The sequence below is a fragment of the Labrus bergylta genome, chromosome 21 (genome assembly GCF_963930695.1).
Source record: "Labrus bergylta chromosome 21, fLabBer1.1, whole genome shotgun sequence".
NCBI lineage: Eukaryota > Metazoa > Chordata > Actinopteri > Labriformes > Labridae > Labrus > Labrus bergylta.
The window spans coordinates 7,100,350-7,127,311 of NC_089215.1; the positions used below are offsets into that span (position 1 = coordinate 7,100,350).

General features: G+C 40.3%; 1 protein-coding gene across 1 annotated transcript in view; it reads right to left on the reverse strand.

The window, feature by feature from the left end:
• Window positions 1-26,620, reverse strand: part of psme4b (proteasome activator subunit 4b) — a 40,264-nt gene extending 13,644 nt beyond the window's left edge. The window contains exons 1-31 of the mRNA XM_029279490.2: window positions 26,317-26,620; window positions 24,528-24,668; window positions 20,953-21,069; window positions 18,641-18,685; window positions 18,325-18,474; window positions 17,214-17,277; window positions 16,459-16,533; window positions 16,218-16,340; window positions 16,024-16,116; window positions 15,564-15,742; window positions 13,769-13,855; window positions 12,550-12,736; window positions 12,077-12,166; window positions 10,794-10,858; window positions 10,414-10,564; window positions 9,474-9,572; window positions 9,189-9,258; window positions 7,841-7,908; window positions 7,004-7,207; window positions 5,285-5,442; window positions 4,273-4,368; window positions 4,055-4,110; window positions 3,856-3,912; window positions 3,704-3,759; window positions 3,488-3,586; window positions 3,342-3,404; window positions 1,932-2,027; window positions 1,520-1,651; window positions 611-820; window positions 381-517; window positions 165-218 (exon numbers count right to left, since the gene is read on the reverse strand). Of these exons, the coding sequence (XP_029135323.2) occupies window positions 165-218; window positions 381-517; window positions 611-820; window positions 1,520-1,651; window positions 1,932-2,027; window positions 3,342-3,404; window positions 3,488-3,586; window positions 3,704-3,759; window positions 3,856-3,912; window positions 4,055-4,110; window positions 4,273-4,368; window positions 5,285-5,442; window positions 7,004-7,207; window positions 7,841-7,908; window positions 9,189-9,258; window positions 9,474-9,572; window positions 10,414-10,564; window positions 10,794-10,858; window positions 12,077-12,166; window positions 12,550-12,736; window positions 13,769-13,855; window positions 15,564-15,742; window positions 16,024-16,116; window positions 16,218-16,340; window positions 16,459-16,533; window positions 17,214-17,277; window positions 18,325-18,474; window positions 18,641-18,685; window positions 20,953-21,069; window positions 24,528-24,668; window positions 26,317-26,510 (3,416 nt within the window). The 5' untranslated portion in view covers window positions 26,511-26,620. The remainder of the gene's footprint in view (window positions 1-164; window positions 219-380; window positions 518-610; window positions 821-1,519; window positions 1,652-1,931; window positions 2,028-3,341; window positions 3,405-3,487; window positions 3,587-3,703; window positions 3,760-3,855; window positions 3,913-4,054; window positions 4,111-4,272; window positions 4,369-5,284; window positions 5,443-7,003; window positions 7,208-7,840; window positions 7,909-9,188; window positions 9,259-9,473; window positions 9,573-10,413; window positions 10,565-10,793; window positions 10,859-12,076; window positions 12,167-12,549; window positions 12,737-13,768; window positions 13,856-15,563; window positions 15,743-16,023; window positions 16,117-16,217; window positions 16,341-16,458; window positions 16,534-17,213; window positions 17,278-18,324; window positions 18,475-18,640; window positions 18,686-20,952; window positions 21,070-24,527; window positions 24,669-26,316) is intronic.
• Between the last annotated feature and the right edge of the window lie 342 nt (window positions 26,621-26,962).

The following is a 26,962-nucleotide window of genomic DNA, read 5'->3' on the forward strand; positions in this document are numbered from 1 at the left end:
CCATATTCTTTTTAAAGTAAGAGGTCAGAATCACGGCCTAGACACTGTAGGGGGAATATACCAGCATTTCAAACACAGCATAAAAAAACAACATATTCACTCGAAACTTTTACAAAGCAAGTGCATTTACTCATAATTCACAAACAGGCTGTTAGAAAACTTACAGGTCGCTGTCCTCAAGGCAATCCAAGAGATCATTGACCAGCTTCTCATATTTTCTGCATTAGAGAAGAAGAAGCATTACTCACAAGTACAACTTCTACGACTAAAAGTACAAGGCAATGAAAGTGAAAATATTATGAGCTCCTCTGTAACCTTGAGAGGAAAAAAACCAAGACTGCTTTAAAAGTGGATGAATGAACTGCAGTTTAAATTTCCACCTTGCTGTAACCACATTTCTGATTCGCTGGCGTTGAAGCCCCTCTTTCAGCTCCTCTACAGACGGTGCTTCTAAACAAGGGGTGGGCTTTTTGGACTGAGCGATGCGATTGGCTACCTCTACACAACCTTCAGATACCTAAAAGACAAAAGAGAAAAAAACAGGAGAGCATCAAGCTAAAGTTAATCAAACTGAGGCAGCGTTCTTGAGCGTTACAGATCATTTTCTCACAGTAAAATAGATTCCGATGGTGTCGTGCTGGCGGTGGATCCTGTCAATGATGTCATCCAGCAGTCGACCAATGGAGGGATCGTCCAGGGTCATGGTTGGAGACAGGCCACAACGGACCAGAGCGGGCCACACAGCCCCGACACAGTCCCAGTCCCTTGTACTGGCCAGACACATGCCACTGTGCACACTCAGCAGGCAGTACAGAGCGCCCTGTGCAACACACAAACACACACACAAAGACAAACACGAGAAAGATGCACTGGTAAATTGGCAAGCATGTGCTGTGTCTGAATGAATTGATCCTTCACAAAACAAAAACACAAAGCGTGGCCCTGATCGCTGAATTTCAAGGACAAATGAGAGTAAAAATGTCAATCTAGAAAACAGGGAGAAACTGTTTTCATCTTAAATCATGTTGAAAAGTAGATGTACCTCACTTTTGATAAAAGCGTCGGCTAAGTGAATTGTTGAATCGTGGAATTGTATATGTTCAGGTTGGAAAAGTGCTTCACACACATTTAAGAGAAAGTAATGAACATGTTCACAAAGTCACATAATTAAACATAACATATTACGTGTGCTTTATATGATTTAACGTCTGTATTACATATTTTAATTCGCAAACAAAAAGACAATCAAATAGGCAATCAAAGCGAACCTGACTGAAAAACAAGCAGCAGAAATGTAATTAAATGCAAAGTCAAGGGTGCGAAGTGCTGATTGGGTTAATGCAGCCGACAAATAAAAGAGCCTTTTAAGCTTCAGCACCACGGACAGCTACTGTTCTAGAAAGCCGGGGACAACAACTGATTACATCATACGGTTTTTGTATCTGTTTGTCTCTCTGTGTGTGTGTGTGTGTGTGTGTGTGTGTGTGTGTGTGTGTGTGTGTGTGTGTGTGTGTGTTACCTTAAACTGCTGCTGTGAGCCTTTTGTTAGTTGTGGGGAGAGCAGTTGGAGGATTTGGGGAATCAGGTCTCTGTAGGCGAAGCTTAATGTTCCCATAGCGGCCATCAGCACACTCTGGGCCCTGCTGCGAACCTGCACAGGGACACACACACATTCACATTCACATACACATTCACATACACATACACATGTACACATTCACATACATCCACAATTTCCCAGTTTGGGATCAATAAAGTAATTCTATTCTATTTTATTCTATACATGATCAGATGCGTATATATAAATCTTTAATCAGTCTATGACAGGACTAAAACGTCTATGCAAATACCATGAGGTAACTGAGAAGCAGCTGATGCCGTGATGGAAATGTTCTCGTTAATGTTCCTTGTGTGTGATGTGTCAGTCTCACCTGGCTGTAAGTGCTGGTCGAAAGCAGCAGCAGATTACAGAGCAGCTCCTGATGAACCACTTTATATTCACTGCCGTCCACCACCAGCTTCCTCATCTACTCGCACAGAAAGGCAATTTTAAAGCATTATCAAACCGCAGACTTCTCACTAAGAATAACACAACACACACGTTAGTTACAGCTACATCTGCGACCCTGTGCAAAGTGTGTCTGTGTCGGTCACAGATGAGTGTTTGTTCAATACATCTTTTTAATGGAATTAATGATTAAATGAATTAACTAAAAGGACAAAGAAATATAAGCAAATATCAAAAGCCCAAGAGTCCATGTGTAGAAAAGAGCCTAAGGGAGCTACAATACAACCAATCTCAGAACCCATCGACTCTCTATTGTCGGACATTGATAAAGCCTCTTAGAGCAAGTTTTCAGTGTAGGCAGTGGTTAATGTGAAAGGACTTCCAGGCCAAGATTTAGTTTTCCTTGGTTTGTCATAGTTTAGAGTCTGACAAGCAAAATGTGAAGCAAGAATGAAGTTGGTATTTAAACATTATCTAAGAAGGATTATTAGCAGATAACCTCCCAATACAAACTGAACACTGAACACTGTGCCTGACTCAATCACATTTTTAAACAATGTTTCTTAAGGCTGTATGGAGTGTGCAATAGGGTCATGGTGTTTTTGATCCATTTCTCCTATTTATGTTTATGTATTTATGAGATCTTGGGCATTATTGGCAATGTGCATGATCAACTGTTTGTGGTTTTAATTGGTATGTGCTTCTCTGTTTACATGTGGATTGTTGTTTTTATTGTTTTCATTTATTGATGCTACTGAGGGGGGCAGCTAAATGTATGCAGCGCTCGGGTCCAAGATAAACCTCCCCAAGGGGTAAGTAAAGTGCATCGCATCCCATCGCATCCCTTCCTGCGTATCGTTTCTTAAGACATGAATTAAAGCTAAATCCTTATAAGATGACTGCCGATGGGTTCCCCTTCTTCACAAAGACCATTTCCCTGTGTACAGCTAATTCCTGCTGAAAGGCTAGTGACTTCAAATAGTAACCTAAACACTTACAACTTACAATGTAATACAGCTGATGCTCTTTACATAAAATCAGCTCTATATGGGTTTATAGGTAATCTTTCCTGTCCAACATTTAGCCAACACATGGGTATCAACTTAATGTTAGTTTCCATAACTTCAATTTCATGTATCAAAATTCAAGAAATCTGCTTATGCTGTTGGTACTCGATGTAAACAATTCTTTTGTAATAGCTCCTTTACTAGCAGCAAGCCTTTTTCTAAACATTCATGGCTCAGAAAAGCTGCGGTGCCATCTTATCCAAATAAAAACCCTGAAAACAAAAGTCAGCCTCGATTTTTAAAAGTGTGTGTGTTGTTGAGCTAACCTCATGTTGGAGCAGAACCCTGTCAATGAGCAGCGCTCTGATGTGCTGCTTTTTCCCGAGAAGCTGCGAGAAGAAAAAGCAGAAACACTCAAATCACCCTGCGAGAGACTGATTTCAACGGACAACAAACCCTTCCTCAAACTCACCCTGTTTTCCATGGACTTCTTAACCAGAGTGAAGCTTTTCCAGCGCGAGTCAAACTCTTTCTTGTGAGTGCCGCGGAAAAACATGAGGTCACTGATGATCTGTAGTCAAGACAGAAACACACAGAGGGTGCTGTGAGACCTTTTGCTGGCCTACCGCAGGATACAATCATAACATCCCCAGACATGAATAATAGAAAAATCACAAGGGCTGGACACCTTAATGATGACAAAGAGCGACTTTGTGTCATCCTCAGAGTGCTCCAGGATGTGATCTGGATGGAGAGGAGTGGATACAGATTAATTGTGCTCCACATTTGAAAACAGAGAAGAGGAGTTAGGAGTGTTTTGGAGTTAACGTCTTCACTCACGTAGCAGCAGTCTCATGGTTTGGCAGATGGACTCTCTGTAGTTCTCCCGTGAATCATCTGGAGGGGAGGAGACACGCAGACGTCCCGTATGGACACAGAATGCAAAATGAGCGGCCTTATCGCACACAGTAACTGATGAGGGAGCTGCTGCTTGTGCATGTGTGCCGCGTGGCTGCTTGTTTGTGGGGTTTTGTCTTACCGTATTCAACGCCTATGTGCAGCTTGATCTCGCCCAGATTTACCATGGAGGGCACGCTGAGAGGAAACAAAATGTACACGGGGAAAAAAAACGTGACAAGCCTGCAGGAAAATGTGTGTTCATTTAGGCGTGTGATAGTGTGTGTGTGTGTGTGTGTGTGTGTGTGTGTGTGTGTGTGTGTGTGTGTGTGTGTGTGTGTGTGTAGCTGCAGGACTCACAGGTCAGATACGTGTGGTCCATCCAGAGGGGGCAGCATGCTCCCAGCTCCGAGGAGGCAGTGCTGCACGATGGCAAGACTCTGCAACAGCTCCTCCCTGTGAATCACAGCACACGTTACAGCTTTTTCAAGGTAGTGTAACTGTACGCATGTGTGTCTTTAACGTGGATTGAACTCTTTGAACTCGCACCTTATTTATTAATTAATATCGGAGGTTTTATGTATGGTTGCAGCATAGGTGAAGAGTTCAAGACAAATTTCTCACTCTGTGGGACAGAGTTCATCTCCATCTCAATGCAAGACCCTTTCAGAGTAAAAGTAAAAAGCTGAGTTACAGTAAAAAAAAAAAAAAACTCTGTTGTTCTCCTTTGCCTTTGAATGATTATATTCTTTCCTGCGCCCTTATTTTCTCTGTAGATCATGTGGCACCTTAAAATAAATAAAACTGCACCTTTCCGTAGCTGTATTTGACATTTTAAACTATTTAATCCAACACTCACTGTTTCATTGTGTCAACTATTTTACACAGCATTCTCTTTTATTTACATTGGGGTTTTTTTTTTAAACTATTTTTACATTTCTTGACTGTAGGAGGATTGTTTTTCTTATTTGTATGTTTACTATAATGCAACAATAAGACAAATCCCTTTGATTACCTACTTGGTAATAAACCCTGATTCTTCTGATTATTGCTTCCTTTTTCTTTTCTTGCTCTATAGATTTGTCATTTCCTTGCCTATGTTAAGCACATTTAAATGCCTTTGTGTTAAAATCACGCAACATAAATAAACCCGCCTGGACTTGAGTGACTAATAACTTTTCCCCCACTTCTGTCCCAGGTTAGGGTTTCAACAAAAGGTCTACAAATATTTAAAACAGATGTTAAACTTTAATTTGGACGCAAATTAATCTCATTCATCATTACTGAAAGGCTATAGGTTTCTTTGTTTTGTTTGTATCTGTGCCTAACTGTGTTTAAAAGAGGAAAACTAAGCGAAGGAACAGCAGCACACCTGCTCATTGGCTGATCTCCAGAGATGTGGCTCTTGATTCGCTGCAGCTCCGGGTGCAGGAGGCGGGACAGCAGCTGGAAAACAAAGTTCTCCTCCTCCTGACTGGGCACGTGCCAACACACACCCAATGCTGCCACATCTCCAGCTCTGCCCCAGTCCTGGAGAAGGAGAGAGAGAGAGAGAGAGAGAGAGAGAGAGGGAGAGGTTTTTTTTTTTCCCCACTGGAACAGCTGGCAAGAACACCAGCACAACCAGTACTTTATGCCTCATAATTACAATCCTGTCCCAACGTGTGGGATTTAATTTATTGTTGAGGACAAGGACAGTCAAAAAAAAGAGATTCAGAACAAATTACCCAACAAGTCTACTTTGGTGTGACGGATGAAACTCAACGAGAGAGAAATTCAAAGAAAATCAAATCCAAACAAAACAAAACAAAACACAGACTCAGAGACCATGAACTGCAGATTAAAAAAAGGGAATAATTTAAATTCTGCAGAGTAATGAAGGTATAATTGCAACTACCTACGTAAAAACCCAAACACACTTCTCCTGCACTCAAAACAATTTCAAGGTTTTGGAAAAAACCCGAGAAGCTTTTCTCTCAGGGTAAACACAGTAGATCAGTTCGTCTCCCGCTGGCACAAAGCAAGACAGAAAAAAAGAAGAAATAAACCTCAAACTTGCATCCAGCAGCTCTACAGGAACATTATTCAAATTAAATGAACGAAGAGTTTGGCAAATCCATTAAATACAAACTAAGAGTTTATCTTATACGCAAGAACATTTACAGCTACCACCTTAATGGTTTGGAGTGACCAGAAGCTAACGCTAGCCAATGTTAGCAAACAGTGTAACAGACTTTACTGAGTCACTGAGCTGACTTCTTAACCCTTCACTCTATCTGCTTCTCTTACGCTATAAGTAAGCAATCAGAGCTTTATATGTCGGTATATGACATTGAATTTTAAACTCATGGTTCCATTTGGAGTTTAATTGCTGATAAAACATGGTATACCTTCAAGCATGGCTTATTCACGGTTGACAAGTCGCTCTCACAAAATCCCGAATTACATTGTTCAGGGTTCATTTTGATGTAAAGAAACGATAAAGATTTGTCTGTTTATTTTTCCAGCCTGCACATTAAGAGTAAAGCCTAGATAGCCATAATTAGCATTCCAATATCGATCATAGTGAATTACAAATGCAGCTTGCAGTGATCGCAGCATTTGCGAACTCCTTGTTCCTCTCCAGTCCGAGCCTCTGCAAAAAATAATCACTTGTATGGTCACAACTGGCTCTAGAGAACCGATATGATAGCATAAATTCCCAATTTGTGGCTGACGTCACTTTGAATACGAAGCTTTATTGTCAATATTCAGATGTGCAAGAAAAAGATTTTAAAAAATGTTTATGATGGCAGGAGTTAAACCTATAAATATAATCTGAAATGTTGAAATAATTTTAGAAATAAAAACAGTTTAACATCAAATACATTTTTAAAACAGCTTAATAAAAGTGACGCACTGTGTCAATACGTTTTACACAGCAACAATGATATATTTAAAAGAATTGACAGTTCAATTTTATAAAGACTTTTTAAAGAAGAGTCAAGAAACATGGTTCAACTGTAGTTTATCAGATTGATTTTCAACACTTGCTTTCTTCCTCCATGTTGCATAGCATTAAAAAAAGGCGTGTTTTTGAGTGTGTGTTTACCCGTATAGGGAGGTCAGTATTGAATCCTCCAGGGGTGCTGCGGTACTCGGTTGGATATATGAGGGACAGCGAGCGGAGCGTGTGCTCCAGCAGATTGCAGGCGAGTGTGTACGCTCTTTTACAGCGCAGACGCACGCACACACACAGGATCCGCTCCAGGTCCCCTTGGTATTTCAACAGCTGTTCACCATCCACACGGGTTATCTAAAAACAACACACAAACACACACACACACACAAGCACGAGAACATGCAGACACACATACACAAGCAGTTTAGTGGAGGGTTCTGTCTTAAATATTGAGTTTCTCCTGTAAATCACAGCATCTGGCTCGCTCCCACTCGCATTAAGCTCCCAGGAGTAATAAAACAAAAGAGAGAGGGTATCAATATGTTCTGGTTAACGACAAAGCTCTTTGATATTTATGACCGAACAGGGTTAACACTGCAAAAAATGTCACTTCAGTCATCACTTTTTCCTCATTCAATGTTGCTTTTATATTCTAATTTTTCCAAACGGGTGAATCTCTCCCTCTGGTCCTCGCATGCTAGGTGTTTTTATTTGATCCTGGAGCGTCATAGAGACACATTTGAAGTGTAATAGTCGATAAATCCCTTCAGTGGTGATGAGGCAATGACGCCTGACTTCAAATAATTCTCAGAGCAAATTGATCCGTAAAAGGGACCAAGTGAATTTCCCCAACCTAGTGCCAGTCTTTTCAATCAATTTGAGATTAGATAACATTTTAAAGGCGAGAACGATATGAAACGCACGAGGAGAATTCTGATTTTCTTTCAGTGTTGAAAGAACTCCGGATGTGATGGATCCTCCTCTCACCTCAGAGAGCAGCTGGAGGTTCCACAGCAGCTCCTTATCCAGCTCGTCCTCACTCCGCAGCTCCTCATCTGTACACACACACACACACACATACACACACACACACAAACAAGCACACAAGCACACACACACGAACTGTATGAAGAAGCTGAGTAATGTACTGTATTGCTCCCCTGACAGAATGAGCTCTTACAGCTGAAATCTGAGGTCATTTCAGGTTTTTTTAAAAGAGCTAGCAGCCTACAACAGTTCAAATTAAATCTATACGACTATAACCTGAAAAATGACATGCTCATTGGCATTGAAGTAGCAAGCATATAATCATGCAAAAGTTAGCTTTTAGCTGAAAACACATGTAGCCAAGTACGGCAGCCTCAGGAAGTAGCAAACAGGACTGTAGCCTACGGAAGCCCTAAGTGGACATGCATCCATACACTTTGTTTACTCTGTTTCTTCCTGTGATTAAAAGTAACAACAAGTCGTTTTCTCAATATCCTCGATTCACTTATCTTATCATCTTGAGATAGAAATGCTGGTTTTCCTGTGATGAGTCATTTTTTTGTTGTTTACTTGGTTGTTATTTCTATCAATATTACGATATAAAAGCTAGTTTTCTGATTATCATGGAATAATTTATCTTCTCTCAAGATAACAACCCGGATTTCTTGTCATAGTGGGATAATTTCCTGCAGCCTGGAAAAACAAGACGAAACAATGGGGTGGTCACTGCGATGGGCCAGACAGATTATGACATGCCATGCTGCCATTGCCCACACTAATGAGGTGGGTTACGTTTTTTTTTCTTCTTTTGTGATGTTGTAACTCGTTTTTTTTTGGAAAACAGAGTAGATGAAATGTGTAGATGCAAGTCTGCTTAGAGCTCCCATAGTAGTTCCTACGCTTCATGTTGTAATGTAATTTAATGAAAGGTAAATTTTCTTTAAATCTGGCACTTATTTTGTTACATTAAGAATCTGCTTTGGCAGCCAGAAAGTTAGCATCACCTTGCCTCACTGGACAGACAGCAAATGTGATTTGTCCGTTGGATTTAAGATTCTTGCACACAACAAGGTTGATGGCAAACAGAAGTGAAATCATCATGAAATAATCATAAACGCAAAAGCGCCAGAGGTAAAACGGCAACAAACAAACAAACTACAACACAGCTGCAAGACTTCAGAGTCACCACGAGAGATTTTGTGCCGCCTTCATGAAAACACAGTACAGAATCTACTTTACACACATGTGCACTTACACTACACTGTTCTACACACACACACACACACACACACACACACACACACACACACACACACACACACACACACACACACAGCATGGTACTGACTGTCTGTTATGTGGAAAATGACGCTGCAGCAGTGAGGGACGAACAGACGGAGAGACTCGGCAGGATGACACTGCAAACAGACACACACAAACAAGCACACGCATTTTAGATACACGAGTGGAAGTCCGAGCAAGCAGAAAGTGACGCCACCGAAAACATGAGCAAAATGAAACAAGCCACACACGAGAGGTGAAGAAGATAACAGGCAGAAAATGAAGCCGTGACGACAATACGACATGTCATTTAAAGCAAAGAAAACTGATTGACTATTTTGTGCACATGTACCTTTGCCGCAGCTCTGCACATGTCAGCCACCATCCTGCCCGACACACACGTCTCAAAGACGTTGCAGGTGGCAAAGTTATACACCTTCTGCAACGCCATCTGACACAAAGACATTGTTTGGAAAGATCAGATGATGCTTATGTTAAACTGTAAAGAGCCCATATTATGCCCTTTTTGGGGTTCGTATATTTAATCTATGTACCTACTTTTGTACGTTCACAATAGATAAAGTCCGAAAAAAGTGTCTGTTTTCATGTACTGCTCCTCCTTGCTCCCTCTACGCTCTGAGTCCGTCAGCTACGCTCTGTTGAGCCCACACTGTTAGACCCCACGTGGGCCAAGTCTGCTCTGATTGGTCTGCCGATCCGCTCTGTCGTTATTGGTCAGTTGCTCAGCACGCGTCTCGGAAATTTCAACATGAGCTGCAGGGCTTGCCACAACAAGCCACTGGACCTAGATCAGTGATCTCACACTGACAATGACGGCGCACTGACAAATTTTATCGAGGGAGGCTAGAACCGAGCGTTACATGCAGCTAATGCTACAGCTAACAGGAGGACGTAGGAGAAGTTTCCGCGGACTTTGAATTTTTGCACATAGATGTACCTAAACATGCACAGGACACTTGGAAAACACACTAAAGGGCATATAAAACCAGAAAAAGCATAATATGGGACCTTTAAAGTTTGAACCTTCAAAGTTGCAATGATACAACATTGAAGATTAATAAAAACATTACAACAATCTCACAGAATCAGTTCTGTTTTATAGTACTGGAAATTAGAAACTGTTTAAAAAGGTATCTTTAGGGCCTTTAGATTACATCAACTTTAATTCAAAGATAGACCTTTTGAGTGTGTGTGTGTGTGTGTGTGTGTGTGTGTGTGTGTGTGTGTGTGTGTGTGTGTGTGTGTGTGTGTGTGTGTGTGTGTAGCACTACCTTGTATATCTGTTTGGAGCATTGTGTGAGGATGGTGCTAACAGTAGACGAAAGGCCAAGCTCCACCAGACTCTCCAGATGAGTCTGTGTATCTGTCTCCATCTCGTCCCTCGTCTGTTCCAGAGTACTGCTGTCTATCAGAGCAAAACACCTGCACAAGCACACACACACACAGAAAAACAGTTATACACTTGACAGCGATGAAAATGTCAACAAACAACATTACGGTGAAAAAAAACCCAGAGGAAGGCTGTTTTACATGGCCAGCAGAGCCAGTGATGCACACGGGTGCATTTCAAACAGAAGGAGATACATTCATACTCAAACACTGACAACAAGGCTTTACACAGTGACAGTTTTACTAATTTATTTGTCTCTACCTGTCCAGAAACTGGAGAACGAAGTCTTCAAACTCAGCCGAAGCAAAACACAGATCTTTTTCAGTCTAACAGGGAGAAATGGAAATGATGGGTTAGTGTTTTTATGTAACATGAGAGTGCTTTATGACAACACATGTTTGATATATTTTAATATATTTATGTAATATTAAATATTTATTTATTTGACCCAAAATCATGAGAAGAAGGGGGTCAAGGGACAAAGAAACAGTCAATTATTCTTTTGCCAAGTGGAGAGAGGAGATTTATAAAACTCATGTTTGCGTGCTGCATGTAAAGCAGTCATAGGGATAGTTAGCTTCACTTTAAAAACTGCTTTTCAGAGGTTAGACAATCAACCTACAGAGATCCCTTGAAGACAACATAAGTCTGGTTTGTATAAAGTACAAAATCAGATATTTAGCAATGGTAATTTGCAATATTTTGGTTACAGTATGTGCTGGGCTAATGGTCTCCTGCTAGTAAGGCAATGAAAATGTTATTGATAACAAGACTCATATAAATCAACAGCTTGACTTTTTTATATTTCATCATTTTTTAAATTAGAAAATAAGATACCATTTGCTGATTAGTAAACTTTTGAGAAGCTAGTAGAGAATTGTTAGTGAGAGAGAGTCAAACTGTTGTCCTCTGTTTCCAGTTGTTATGGCTGCATATTTAACACACAGACAGGGAGGTATCCATCTCTACGGAGATGTCAGACTAGTTACAGTTCAGTCCACTGTAAGATTTGTTTCATTGTCAAACTGCACAGATCCTCCATTGAAAATGTTGTACATTTTGTGTTTCTTATATTTTTACATTTTTAAATTGCATATTATATACTGTAATTGCTTCCATATTTTATTATTTAAGTTCTTGCTATTTTCGCTTTATTTCATTTGTTAACTGTTTTTGCACCAATACACCAAGTCAAATTCCTTGTATGTGTACTTGGCAATAAAAACCGATTCTGATTCTGATTAAGCACCATCACTGTGATGACAACACTCCAGTAATCTCAGGTTAACCCACAATTTATCACTTTAAATTTCTTTCACTTTTGTATATGCAGGACAAAGAAGCGATAACATGTGAATTAGTAAGCGTTTAAGGAGCTAGTCAGTGGATTCGGCTGTCTTCAGAGTCAAGCTAGCTGTTTCTCTCAGTTTGTACTTTTTGTGCTACGCTAAGCTAATGGCACAAGATTTGAACATGTTGATCTGTACTTATTGTGTTTATTCCATCCTTCATGACTGAAATGCCGATGCATGTTTCGTGCGTACCTCTGTGAGTTCACTGTATCGGGAAGGAGCAGACGAACAGTCCACTAAAGGCACCAGGGTGGTGAAAGTGGCGATGAATTGGAAAGTTATCTGAAAAAAAAGGGCGATACAACGAGAAACGGATTAATTTACATCATCTGACATGATCGGGGCCTTAAGTCAAATAATCGACCACATGTCGAAGGACTGATCTCTTCAAATGTATTCATTCATTCTGAGCTGATGGATGAATTTAGTCAGGAGACAATGAGCACTCAGAGGAATAAAACCAATCCATTTTACAATCCAAGCAGAAAGTGAGGGCTGGGACCGGGTAATTACGACTTCTTGAAACTGAGATATTCATTCCACTTTCAGGAATTATAAATAGGATAGACCCGAGTACGCTGAGAGGGAATTTAATCAGCAAGAGCTGAATTGTCTACTTGTCTGACAATTCTTCTTCATTACTAATCAACACATCCATTACTCACCATGCACTTGCTGAAGTCGTTTGGGTCAACCCCTGGCAGAGAGCCCATGAGCAATGGGAGCACGTGTGCACGGCCCTCTGGGTAACGGTTGTTAGGGGAAACCAGGCTCCGAGCCATGCCGATCATGCAGCTGAGCGTGGCTGTTAGGGTGTGCGGCTCCGTCAGGGTCTCCATCGCTGCGTACATCCTGGTTTTCAGAACATACGAGGAGGTAAATAATTAGCTAACCCTGTCAGAATTAACTAGTTCGTTACAATTTATGTTTTTGATTTTTATCGTGATTAACCACATGCTAATTTTTCCATTTGGGCACACTGTGGGTAAGCCTCCACAGAGACTCACTGTAGTCACAGTGACGGTAAAGAACGACACTGCTGCATCCTGGAATGTCTCATTTCACTTAAAGAAAACTCCAAAAGCTCAGCTGACGAGTCAAATATAATATCCACCTTATGACATCACACATTTCACTTTTCAACCATTCCTTTGAGCTGTTTTCGTTTAGTTTTTGACCTGTAATGACTTTCTTTTTCTACGGTTATACATTTCTAAGTTAATGTCCTAACCTTTGATCTACCAGAAGGTCCTTATTTTAATTCAAAATAAAAGCAGGGTTAAATTGGAACAGTTAGTAAATTAGTCTCAGCTTAAGAAAGTACAAAAATTCAAAATAAAAGACGTAGGTTTTTATTTTATTTTTAAAAGCAAATAATCGAATTTCAAACATGGGAAACTCCAGAACACAAAAAGTAACAGCAAGAGTCTGATGACTATGAAATCTACTTTATGTGTTGATTTTGTCATTTTAATTCATGCTAAAATAAATAGAAAAATTGTTCTTGGTTACTGTTCTTATTCTTTTTCAGTGTTGCTTTGGTTTGTGCAATTTGAATTTCTTAGTGCTTCCTGTTCATGACAGATTCTATATACTGCATATATAAAGTTGAGTTGAGTTAATCCAGTGAAACATACAAACATTTCATGGATACATCACAAACATGCACCGCAAAAAGCTAAGTTAGCATACCATTAATGATACTAAATTGTCAAAATATAAAAAAATATAGGATTTAAAACGACTGTGCTCGAGTTTTAGCCCATAGCTACCTAACCCCGAACTAACCAGAAACATAAAGCAAGAATGTCTCCCAGATAAAAAGTTAGAAAAGATGTGTAAGACAACTTTTTTACATTAAAATATTATCTTATAAAGTCTTACTTCTCAAGTACAGGTGGGATAACGAGTTCCGGTGTGAGGAGAGCGAGGTTCTGCAGAGCGTAGGCTGCGTCTGTGCTCCCGGTTTTACTGAAAATCATCAGAGGATGGAATTAAACACTCAAAAACATACATCACTGCGTCATCAACAAAAACAACACACACCCACACACACACAGGCAGAACAACCCAGGTGACCGGTCTTTGTCCAGATTAGGATTGCTGTTGCTGAGGCCTCCATCTCCAGGTCAGAGACTGATCTAACTAGTAAGACACAGGAGGGTTTGAACTTGTTATATAACTGCCTGGCACTGATTCAAATGTCATGGTAACTATCCAGTAAACAATGAGAGGGGGAATTGTAGGTCAGACCATGTTTAACTAGTCCATGGTAGGATGAATTTTAGGTGCTGAATTTGCCTGTAAAAAGGTTATGCATTCATTTCTTTGTCACTTATAATCAATGTTGTGCTGATCTTATTTTTATTCTGTCAATTTCGCTTTGTATTTTTTTTTTTATGATGACCAATCTGGCACTAGAATTTCCTCCAGGATTTTCTTGCAAAAACATGGCTGTAACTTCATCTCAAAGGCTGCATTCTTTATAAAAGCCCCTCCAAACAATGCACTGAAGTAGTACCGTTAAAATGCTGTTACATAATGTAACCTAAATAACGCCCAAACTTCCTCTTTCAGCCACAGGGTAAGCTGTGATATTTAGCTGAAAAGAAGAACTGTTTTTATCACTACTGATAAAACACATTACTTTGTGTTGGAAAAACAAATCTGTGGTCAGAATCTATTTGTGAACTAAAATCCAGCCCAAAAGATACAAGTTTGTTTTTTGTCATTAAAACTGATTAACAGGAACACTGATTGGCTCTGACTGTGTAAAACAACGCTAACACCTTCTCCCACTATCACACCTATGGTTTCTAATTCTGCCTGAGTGGAAATAGTTTCTTTCGGCCTTCCTACACACGGTCTTTGTTTGAAATGTCATCGAGCTGCTCGCATAAAAACTGTTGTATTGTAAATGTATCTTTGTTTGGACATCTCTTTATCTCCCTCTTTTGTTCAATGTTATGGTGCTTTGACTTTTCCAGCTATAAAGTATTCATCACAGGGAATAACAACTTGTTCTATGTTCATGTTTCTCTGTCTTTCATCTGAACACTTTGTACATCATGCTTAAAAAGTGCTCTATAAATAAAACACTCCCTGAGTGGTGCTCAGTTACTTTGTTGTATTTGTAGAGATCAAGCTGTTCGAGATCAGATGTAAGAGACACAGACATATAATTAAGTGCAAGTATATTGTTTATAATGTACAGTATGTATGTATAGATGGATTCATGGGATTCAGTAAAGACTGGCGAATGGAAAAGGGATTTTCAACGAGACAGAAAAAACTCATTAGGTGCCTCACCGATTCATGCAGATCTGTTCATCTTGTCTCACTTCAACGACAGTAAAATATTTCTATTGAATGTATGTAATGAAAGCTGGTTTAGCTCCTTTTATAAAGGCTAGAGTTAATTGTTGCTGTGGATCAGTGTCTATCTGTAGATTCAAATTGATCTTTTTTGGCGAATAAATATATCCGTTTTAAATCAATAATAATATTTCCAAATCAATATTTTATGTCAAAGTATTGATCTATTGGTATAATTTATAGTGAGCAGGTGTTTTTTCATCTGTTATTACAGCATGCTCACTATAAATATCCTTTTTCTTCGATTGTACACACAAAGCTGAGGTTGTTATTTTATGTGCCAATAACTACCATATTGCAGTACCTGAACATGGCCAGCAGGGCGGCCCCAATCAAGCTGCGGGTGAAGTCCTGCAAGTCCTCATCAGTCAGCCTCTGGCTCTCAGGAACCAGCGTGATCCAGCTGGGGTCAGCATTGCGCTCCCGATGCACGCGGCGCACGACGCTCGCTGGGAGACGCTGAAGCAACCTCATCAGTCGGGCCTGCACACGCAAAACACGCACACACATTAAACATCAGCGTTATCGTCCAGAGACAGCTTCACACAGTGTGCAGTAAACAGATCTGTGATATCGCTCTTTTCTTCAGCAGTTGTGCACTTCATTATAGCGCTGTTAGCACGAGGAGAGCCTGCAGAGTGCTGAATGACAGGTCATAAATCACACGAGTGTGACAAGAAGCAGCTGAAAATGTGTTTGCAGTGGGCTCAGGGTGTGTGCAAGTGTGTGTGCGTATATGTGTGTGTGTGTGTGTGCATGTGTACCTGCCAGCGACCATGATTGGAAGGATGGTAGAAGGAGGCGATGCTGTTGAAGAGGCAGGTCAGCTCCTTCTGCGCAGGGTTTCCTGGTCCACCCTGCAGGGAAAACAAACAAGGTCAAAACCTTAGCCAAACAGAAATAAAAGCATATTTCTCTAAAGTTTAACTTAAGAGGACACAGTATCCAAAATGTGTACCAGAAGTGCTGTGATCCACAACACCAAGTGCCCGGTGTCATAGGAGTTGGTCAGATACCTCGGCGCGACCATCTGACTGACCCCAACTGGAAGATTGAAACTGCGCAGGATCCTTGTGAAGATCTGCACACACACAGTTATTGTACAGTTTTACCTCACATACACACACAGGCCAGCAGTGTTCCATTAAAGACATTAACAGACACACTAATGCATCCCCATAATTCTGCTAATGACTCACTGTGGGAATATAAGGTGTCCAGTCCACGTATCCGATGTTATCGTTGGCGAGGCGAGCCAACAGGTTCACTAGGTGCTGCGGAAAAACACCAGACAAACATTGGAATACAGAGAACATTCCCAGAAGTGAAGGTTGCTATAACAGGAATTACAGAAAATATAACAAATCTTAAAGTCCAAGAGAAGAGAGCAGAGCCAGGTCAAATCAGTCTTTAAAGTTGAAAGAAAGCAGAAGAAAGGCAAAAAATGGAAAGTTGTATCTGCATGCCGAGTGGAAACTGCCAAAATGTACAAGATTCAAATGTTTCAATCAACAGGAAGTGAAGGAAAGTGTCTGTTGATTCTGAGAAAACTGAGAAGCTCAGTGCTGTATTGCTCAATGATTTGTGGTTGTTTTGGCAGATTTGTGTGTTGATTTAAAAAAAGGGGAGTGGTCAGCAATTTCAACTTTATTTTGAATTGAATTAAGACATTTGAGGCAGTGAAATGTTAACAAAGCAGGAATTAAAGAACTAGACATTTTGTGCTTGTTACTTTTCCTTTGGCCTCTTTTTTTGTTACTGGTCTTGATATGGGGGGTTGATGGGGGCTATTGTCAATTGTAATTTCCATCTACCACGGTAAATTTGGATAGGATTATACTTCAGATACTTAAAAAAAGGAAACTGTTAAGGATTGTGCAACTGTGTGTGTGTTTGCGTGTGTGTGTGTGTGTGTGTGTGTGTGTGTGTGTGTGTGTGTGTGTGTGTCTCCTACCCCTTCCCAGCTTGGCTGATTCTGCACTGATGTCCAAAGACTCATCAGCTCATCAAACCACAGCCTGAAAACACACAAACACACAGTGATACTGACACTCATGACGCAATCACACATCTGAAGCTAATGTCCTCTTACCGATCTACAATTCCTAAAAATTATGAAACCCCCCCCCCCACCCCATGTGGATCCCATGGAAAAATTTGAAGGGAAAAAAGAGAGTATTAAAGATGATGTATTATGGAAACTTTGCGGAAACTGCAGATAATTCCAGGACTTAATCCAGACAAATCACTCCTGAGAGAGAGAACACACTTAAGAATGTCGTTAATGCTGTGAAGAGGCTCTAAAGCTGGAAGCAAACCATGGAGGGTGAGAAAGAAAAGGAGCAATGGTTTTCCAAGGAAACGAAATATGAACAAAATAAGGCGAGTGCGAGCAGTGCTCACGCAAGAAACACATTATTCATAGAGACTAATGAATGTGGTGACGCCTTCAGACTGGCAGCAAGGAGGCAAAAAATAAAATAAAAAGACAAAGTTCTACAACCAACTTCAAAAGTACAACTTCAAAAAATAGGAGAAAAATGGTGGGAGTGATTTGTATTAAATAATGCAGAGCTTGGCCTGTTGTAAATGGCTTGCAGGAATACTTTATTATTACAATACAGGTCAGTTTTCAGAAACTTAAATAAGAATCATTCCTGTTTAGATTCAAACTAATGTCAAACTCTTTTCTGATGTCTACTTTTATGCACATGAACCCTGAATTACATCGCTAACAGGCTGTAGTGGATTTGATTTTAAGGAGGTTTTAATGAACACAGAGCACAAACATGAGGTTCTTCATTACGTACACCCTTAAAGCAACAAATGACGTTAAGAAAAATACATGATTTAACGACACACTGAAGGTTACGTTTCCATCACAGAACCAAACATGACTAAAAAAACGCAACACGTTTAACCTTTTGCTGCTGGCCCTGATTGTTCTGTAAATAAACAGAGTTCTCTTCCTAAAACTTTAGAGACCCTTGATGTTTGCTCTGGCTGAGTATAGCTGCGCTTGCCGTTTAATCTAATTTCTGAACAGAGCCGCCTCAGTCACTTACTGGAAGCCCTGGCCGTGCTCCTGTGGGGGCATGATGGTGGGCAGGAAGAGCTCCATGTTGCTGATGGCCTTCTGCATGGCCACGTCAAACACACACAACAGGGGGCGCCACTCATCCAGCATCTCCTGGGTGGATGACACCGGGAAATACCTGGGAAATTCAGACACACACACACACACAGGACAGGCATGAGCCCAAAGAGATAAAGACAAGCTGGATAAACAAATACACACACAGATCTACTGTACACAACTGAAGATCAAAGCAATACATTATCCAGCACATAAATGGCATGATCACAGAGGATGAGACTTACAGTCTGCAGCTTTTGATCAAAGCCTTCAGAATGTGGTCCACTGAGCTGCAAACAAGCACAGACACGAGGTGTGTGAGAGCTGGAAAATGGATTATACTTTAAGCATTTTGTGAGATGCTTCAGTAATAAACAAAAAAACAGGCTGCAAAGTGTAATTATTGTCTCCATTAATCTATTGTTTGCTTAAAATTTGAGATAACTCTTTGAGTCAATATACAGGTAAGAAAAAAGTGCCAACTGAAATGTTCAGAGCCCAAGGTAACGTTTTAAAATAGCGAGGCGTGTAGCACCAACAGTCCTAAAAACCGAGAGACAAAAAACAGAGTGATTACAAAAAAGGAGAACGAAAAGGAGACTGGTTGGCCTTCTTGGCCCACAGACTTTGGGATAACATCACACACATTAAATAGCTTTCTTGTGCTCTGGGAAAATGATCGCTAATAAAACCCTCATGGTTTAAAAATGTAATCAAGACTATCAAAGTTAGTTTACCATCCATAAAAAACTCACTACATTTACAAATCATTTCATTATTTTTCCTAAGAAATCAATCCAGACTTATGCAACAGTAATGCTGCTCAATCATCACTTATGTGGTGATTGTGTCTGCAGAGACTCAGTCCTCTGCCTGGATTTTGATAGTCCATGTTGTTTTGGTTGACTCGAGGCGTTTCTGGGTGGGGGGAGCTGATGTCTATCCTCCAGCCAATGACATCGCACAGGTGAGTTTGGAGTGGATACAATCCAGCGATTGGAAGCGCTTCAAACTGACAAATATGAAAGACGCCGTAGCAGCAAGGAAAAGAAAATATAGTCATAGCGAGGCGAAACGCCAAGTGCATAAAGCTCATTCTGACACGAGGGTGAACCTTCAATTGGCTCTCCACCGTGGACGTGGAGGTGGTCTGCTTTCTGTTGGACAGGCTGGTGCCAAACACCAGCAGTTAGCTTGTGCTAGCGTGATAAATTATCGGCTTTTCCTGTCAAAGTAAATGTAATATTCTTGGCTAGTTTCCAGTGTAGGTAAAAGCAGTTAATGTGCAGGTTTAAGTCCTGCAGTGAGTGTTCTTCCGGGTGTGATGAGCCCAGGAGGACGGGGGATGTTGTTTTTATGAGCTGCAGGAAACATTTCTACTGACTCCACATTTAAAATTTTGTCTGTGTTAGCTGGGCTGGGCGATATAGACCAAAAAATATATATATCTCAATATTTTTTTCAGTACAGATATTTAAAAAAAACAAATTCAGTTCCAAGTCAAATCCATATGGGTAAAATGCCAAATATCACACAGGCCCTTTTATTAACAGCCATGCGTAGATAAAAATGACTAAATAAACTACCCATTTGTGAGATAAAGAATAATAACATTGTATTAAAAATGTTCCTTAAATTAAATACAAAATGTACCTTTCCTGCATAAAAGAATACACACAGCTGTTTTTGTTATCATGCAGATGGTTTTTGAGTTTTGTTCAGAGAGGGAGAGAGGCGGGGCAGAGTGAAGAAGGACAGACAGTGAGAGGAGAAACGGGTGAACTGTTGAACGATTTTCAACCCAACAAACTTCAGCGACTTCATGTCGCTGTCTTAGCCTATACCTCGTTCGAAAATCTATGGATGCATCTTGATATATTGCCCAGCCCTAAGTGTTATGGTGCTTTTGACTTGCAATGTAAAAAAGGGCTAGAGTGTCGACAAACACTCAGACTAAGCTGCAACTTCAACACAGAAAACAATCCTGTATTAGCCATCCATCCAGGCTAAAACTGATCTATCAAAACTTCAGTGGGCCAGACAAACCCATTTTGTACTTTGTATTTAGAAATAATTCATTAAAAATCATTATGGAAGGAATGTCTACTATCTATCTATCTGTCTATCGCTTTCTGAATCCCGTTCTCACAGTTGCAGGTTGTTTACAACATGGCAGCCTTCCACAGGGCACAGAGGTAAGTGAAAAATCTCCCTGAAAAGGTCATGTGTCTTCACTGTCTTGCCATCAGTAAACCACTTTTGGCACAGTCACTTTACCCAAAAGGGCTCCTCTCTCTTATCTCATTACAGTAAAGGACACCAAAGGGTCAAAGAGCCAGGCGAGGAAAGCCTGTTCCCTGTCTATGGCTAAGTTAAGTTAGTTAGCTGCTTGCATTTGTCTCATTTTAGAACATTTCAAAATGTCCAACTTCTCATATTACAGATATGATTTGAACTAAAAAAAAATGTTAATAAATCCCAAAAGGGGGTATTGAACCATTGAAACTGTCAAGAACTACACAGATATTTAAAAAGTACAAGTAAATGTAAAACATACTTGGGGAACCAGACGAGTCCGAGGTGCTCAGTCTTGGAGTAGACGACCCTCTCGTACAGATCATAGAGCGGTCGCCATTGCAATTGAATGTCTTCCCTTGACAGCAGTTCCTTCTTCCTATTTACAAAAAAAAAGGAGTCAAATATTGAGTGTGTGTCAGGTGTGAACCTCTCAAAATAAAAACCTAAGTCAAGGCAAGGTGACAGTGCTAATGTTGGGTTGGAGTGAGAAACCACAGGGTGTCTGATAAAGTCAGTAATTGTGGGAAAATGAATCAGTACGTCGAGGAGCTGTGCTCAACATGATGTCTGCCAGACCTCTGACTTGCATGCAAACACGTCACTGTAATTCTTGGTTCAATACAGCATAAAGAGGAGGACAGCTGCAGGTGATGGTAATTTGTAGGTGTAGACTCAGCTGGTGTAAAATGTTCACAACACAAACCAAATTTTGAGCGGGAGTGGGAGGACCCGTTATCTGGAGCCCATAATGACGTTCTTGCAAACACAAAAATGATGACCGTCTAATTTGCTGTGTGTGTGATGTGATTGGTCGGTTCGTGTCAAGTCTGATTGCATGTTGATAACTGAGCAGTTTCAAGTGTTGAATCTATTCACTGTAATGCAATATGTTTGTGTTGATTATGGAACACATTATTTTGAAAACAAGTAAATGACGTCTGTAGTTAATAAATGTTACATAATAAATAAATATTACAGCCGTTAGCGTGCTTACATTGTGGAGGACAATGTAATGCCACAAAAAGAGGCTATTGAGAACCATGAGGGGAATAAAGAAGGGGTTCTCTCTGACCGGCTTGCATTGTTGTTGTTAGTTAGCACGTTAGCTAAAAGTACGCTACTACTGCTGAGTGCTGGTGCTCCTCAGGTCAATGTTAGCCACAGCTAGCAGTGCTAGCTAGCTAGCTAGCAGGAGTTGTGTGTCGCTGTTTTCATTTTTCAGTAATTTGAAATGAATCTGCTTCATGATGAAGTTTTCATCTCAAGCAAGCTACAATCATGTTTCTAATCAGCTGGTTATGGAAAATATAGCAAAACTTATAGCATTCAACTGAATTAATTCAACACCTGGAGAGATGACGTAGAAAATGAAATACATGAAGCTGCTGGAGTTATGTAAGCTACACCTGAAATCAACTATTTTTTTTGTTTGGATCCTGATTGTTTGTGGTTGTTGTCTAGTTTTTCAATTAATTGTGCTTGCTTTGTACATTTAATAACCCCCATACAGGCCTACCCAGGATGAATGTTTGTTTTTTTTTTTTTAGAAATCATTAGTATTTGCTCTAAACTATCAAGCTCCTCAAACACACTTCCCTGGCTTCATTGTTGCTCCATAGAGAGGAATGAATTAAAGTCTTTATGCCAATACAAATGTTTATGTGTTAGCAAAACAGCACTGAAGTTTTATTTTACTATGATTTTTGATTTTTCAAACACCCTGTTGAGCTATTAGTCTGCAGTTCCTGGATTGCCACTGATGAGTGCTTTAAAGCTTTAACCTCCCCCCCTCCCGAGGTACTTTGACGTTGCTGCTTTCATTGCACTCTATTACTTCCGTCTTCTGCCTTGTCTCCGTCTTTTTTTCTAAATTCCCAATTTTTGAAAAATAAACCCAACAAAAAAAGAGTTGTAAAAGAGTCCCAGCAGTGAGCAATAGCACAATTTCCCCATCCTCAGATTCCTCTCGTCTCCTGTCTCCCTCCCCCCCGATCATTCATCAGTGGAACTGAGTCTCAATGGGGAAATTTGAAAAATGAAGAGAAGAAGAGTCAATCAGGGAAATGACGGTGAAATGCGAGGCAAGACTTTAAAAACAAAAAGCCTATTGAGACCTGATGCGTGACGTTGAGTATCAAATTAATCTCTGAGCTGTGAAAACCTGGCACTTCATATACGGTTAGCCCAGATCTTTCTCTTTTCATCTCATGGAAAACACTCAGATAAATGACATGTAACTTAAGGTCCCGTTTTGTGATGGATGTGGAAATCATGGAAACAACTAGAGACAAATGGAAGTGATGAATGAGGGCTTCTTGGAGACTATCGCGCAGACACTCGAGTTTGGAAGAGGTGATTTGAGGAACAAAAGGAGCAAAGAAATGATGACATAGGTCAAGTCTTAAAGAGTCATTTATGTTAGTAGTGTTTAGTGTTAGGCCAACAAACCTCATTATCCTTCATATGAAGTGTTTGTCTGCTATGTTGTGACTGGAGCCCCTGAATCCAAGGCTGTGTACATCTTAAGTCAAAGACCGATTTTCTAGACTTATAATTAGCCTCCCCGTCGCTAGATACAAAAGTTAAGCAGGATCATTTATTATGTAAATCCAAAGGTTTACTTTTCCACTGACAGGACACTCTTTCTTTTGTATATCAGACATCTTTTAAAGGTTTATTTTGGGGCTTTATTTCTGCCTTTAGTTAGAGTAAGGAGAGTGGAAAGAGTCAGAAATTAGGGAGAGAGAGAGAGAGAGAGAGAGAGAGAGAGAGAGAGAGAGAGAGAGAGAGAGAGAGAGAGAGTGGGAATTACATGCAGGAAAGAAGCCAGAGGTCGTATTCGAACCCGGGGCTGCCCGCTTTGAGGACTACAGCCTCCATACAAAGGGCGCATGCACCAACCACTACGCTTCTAGCGCCCCATATTATAACATTTTTGATATTCCTTTAGATATGTATATTTAGTATTTGGACTGCCATTTCATTTAAACTAAATCAACACAGATCTAATACTAAATATTCAAGAATACCTAGACCTTATGAAAGAAGTACATGTGACGTTAGTACCGTTAAGTAGACTTCTATATTGAAGAGCGGGTTGGTATTTTAAAACAGTTTGTACTTTTTCTTGGAGATAGCTCATACAGCTTCAACTGAACATCTATTTCAGAGGATTGTGCAGTGTCTTGGACGTACAGTGTTTGCTCTCTGAGTGCTTTCTGAATCACTTTCTCGAGACCACGGGTTGTTAAAATAGCAGCGTTCGAAGAGCCAGCGAGGTAAGTGAAAAATCCACTCCAACACGTCACAAGCATTCCCATCATTATCCCACCTGCGGCACACACTGTTTACCAACCAGGCTGCTCTCTGATCTCATTAAAGGATACCAAAGTACGCGAGATGCTGATGCTGTGAAGTCCAGCTTTCTGACGTCAAGAGCTCTCATGGCAAAAAAAAAAGATTAAAGTATTTCTTTCATAATTTATTAGTCATACAGTTATTTCACTGTGCTGTACTGAGTTGTATAACCCATCTCAATATCAAGGGGAGGGCAGCACAGACATGTTTCTCCCCAGCCACGTGCTCCAGCTCCTCCTAGGGGGATCCCGAGGTTTTCCCAGGCCAGATGGAAAATGCAACTCCCTCATGCTCTGGGTCTGCCCTGCGATCCACAGGGAGGCCTGAAACCCTTCAACCTGATTTATTTTATTAATGTGAAGGTGTAGCGGTTCTCCAAGCTTCCTACCCTGCCTTTGTGACTGAGAGACTCAGATATATTTGTGTAAGCATTTTGTGTATTTGTGCGTTTTTTTTTTTTTTTTTTGTCACACCCACTTGAGAAGCTGAATGAGCAGCTTTGCGTAGCTCTGCATCATGTGAGGCTCCAGGTCCGGCAGCGTGACCAACTCGTACAGCAGCTTGATGAAGAGGATGTGGTCCTCTTTGCTGAATCTTCGTCCGTAAAGCTGCAGAAACCTGAAGTTGAGGAATAAGGGGTGGTGACTCAAGATGTTCAGGGTTCATTTTCACCTTAATAATACAGATTCTAATAAATAGACATGAGTATTTGCTGGTTGTGAGTATCCCTCCTTTACCAGCATTGGACAAAATACATACTATAATTATTTTTAACACGTGCATACTCCACCATAAATCAAAAACAAGCTGTGCTCCAAAGAACCCCAATTTTAAAGTTAAGATACAATTTTTTACAGCAAGTTATTTAAAAAATATATATACAGCCATAACATTTGTGATAGGAAAACAATGACTGTTTAAATGTTGAGCTTTAACTAACATTAGCGTACACTCTCTGCTAGCGGCTCTTCCTAATGTTTTTAATTTCCGGGCTGTTATTTTACAATAACTTAAGCATGAATCTGTTTTAATTATTTTTAACGAAAAAAATAAATAAATAAAAAGGGAAAGCATGATCGCTTATATTTTAGTTAGCTTAAAATGAGATGGCACTTTTTGCAGCAGGGTTGTTTACTAACCTCAATTAGCAAATGATCCACAAAACAAGGCCGTTTTATGGTTAAAAACTAAGTTTCTTTGACCCTTATTGGCTTCCATTATGTCCTTTGTTAGCCAATAAGGGTCAAAGAAACTTTATTTTTAACCATAAAACTGCCTTGTTTTGTGTTTATACTTGTTTTCATTGTCTACACTTCAGATAAAAGAAATACAGTTTCAAAAAGGGAGAATGGAAAACACCAAATGATGACACTTTGACCAACATTTCACTTTCTGCTAACACAGCACTTTCAGTTTGCCATTTACTAATGAATATGCACCTAGGCTATTATCTTTTCCGAACCCTAGAGGTGTTCATAAAAGCAAACGCAGCCTAATTTCTGTGTAGGCTACCGTTTAGAAGGAGTTTCTGGCAAGGGTTTATAAATTATTGTTATGGATCTGTGCATTCACTGTGCATACTTAATACCATCTTTTAGTCAATGTAACTGGAGGTATTTTTAGTACCGGTATTTAAATGGATCATCTCGTGGTGACAAGAGAAGTGTACAGCAGATCCCTACCTGCTTCCTCTAGCTGACCCACATCCTCAACCAGAGTCTGAAAATATGCAGCTTCAGTGGCCCACTTCCTCAATGTAAGACCTTAACTCACCTCCTACTCGGAGTTGATGCCAACAAGAAAAAGTGATTTAAAAGTCAGTTTTATTTACAGTTAAGGGGTAAATCTCTTCTCTCTGTGAAGGCAGACAGCACTTGTCTGTAAGTCCAGACAAAAAACACCACATGGTCTATCATTAAATACTCCTTTAACAGATAGGCTATTTATATTTCTTTATTCCACATTTATTCCTTGATATTGAATATTTCAGGTTTAAAGTTTAAATGTATAGCAGATGTGGCCATTTTTAATGATTCACTACACACCATCATTGAATATAGCATTACTTTGACTATAAGGGCCCTTAAATGAACCTTAGTTATAATGTTTTTGGTGTTTCTGTGCCAAATAAACTCATTGATACTTTAGTAAATTCAGGGTTGGGTTTTTTTGGGGACAGCTTGCATTAGGCTATAGAATAAAATATACATTGCCATCCTAGGACTAATTCTGGATTTAATTTAGTTAACCTTGCTAAAACACTTACGAGAAGAGTTTCCTGGACCAGAAAGCAACCCCGGGCCAAAGCTCCCTGAGGAGGACAGCTCTGGACAGGTTCGCTTTGATTTCCGCCAGCAGCTCCGTGGCCTCCCGCTCCAACCGGTCCGAGTACGGCAGCAAGCCGTTATACACGATCTCCTTTTGGGGGGTGAACCCAGCGGTGTCCCCCTCCACAACCATACCTGGACACTTCTCTGCCTGTTGTGCGCGCGTAAAAACAAAAAAAGGAGCAGAAAAAACGTCCCTCTAATAAACCAAGTGTCTTCTTGGAAGTGCAGGGCTGAAGTTAGTGCACATAATCCGCAGTGTTCAGGAGCCGAGCGGAAGACAGGCGATCACTGGGGAAAGTGTGTCACGATAATTAAGCCTTTGTAAAGCCCCGAGCAACCGGCGGGCAGGTACAGCAGGCACTCTGACCTGCAGCGTCAGGTGCTGCGTCAACTCTCACCTCTTACGTCACAGATACCCACTTGCAGCAAACATTTAAACAATTCTTGGTGCCAAATATGAGAAATATATTTTGTGTAAGAACTCACTATTACCCTATATGCTGAAAATTAATTAAATAAAAAAATAAAAAAATCACTATTCATTTTCAACATTACAATTAGCCAAGGCTACAAATTTCCATT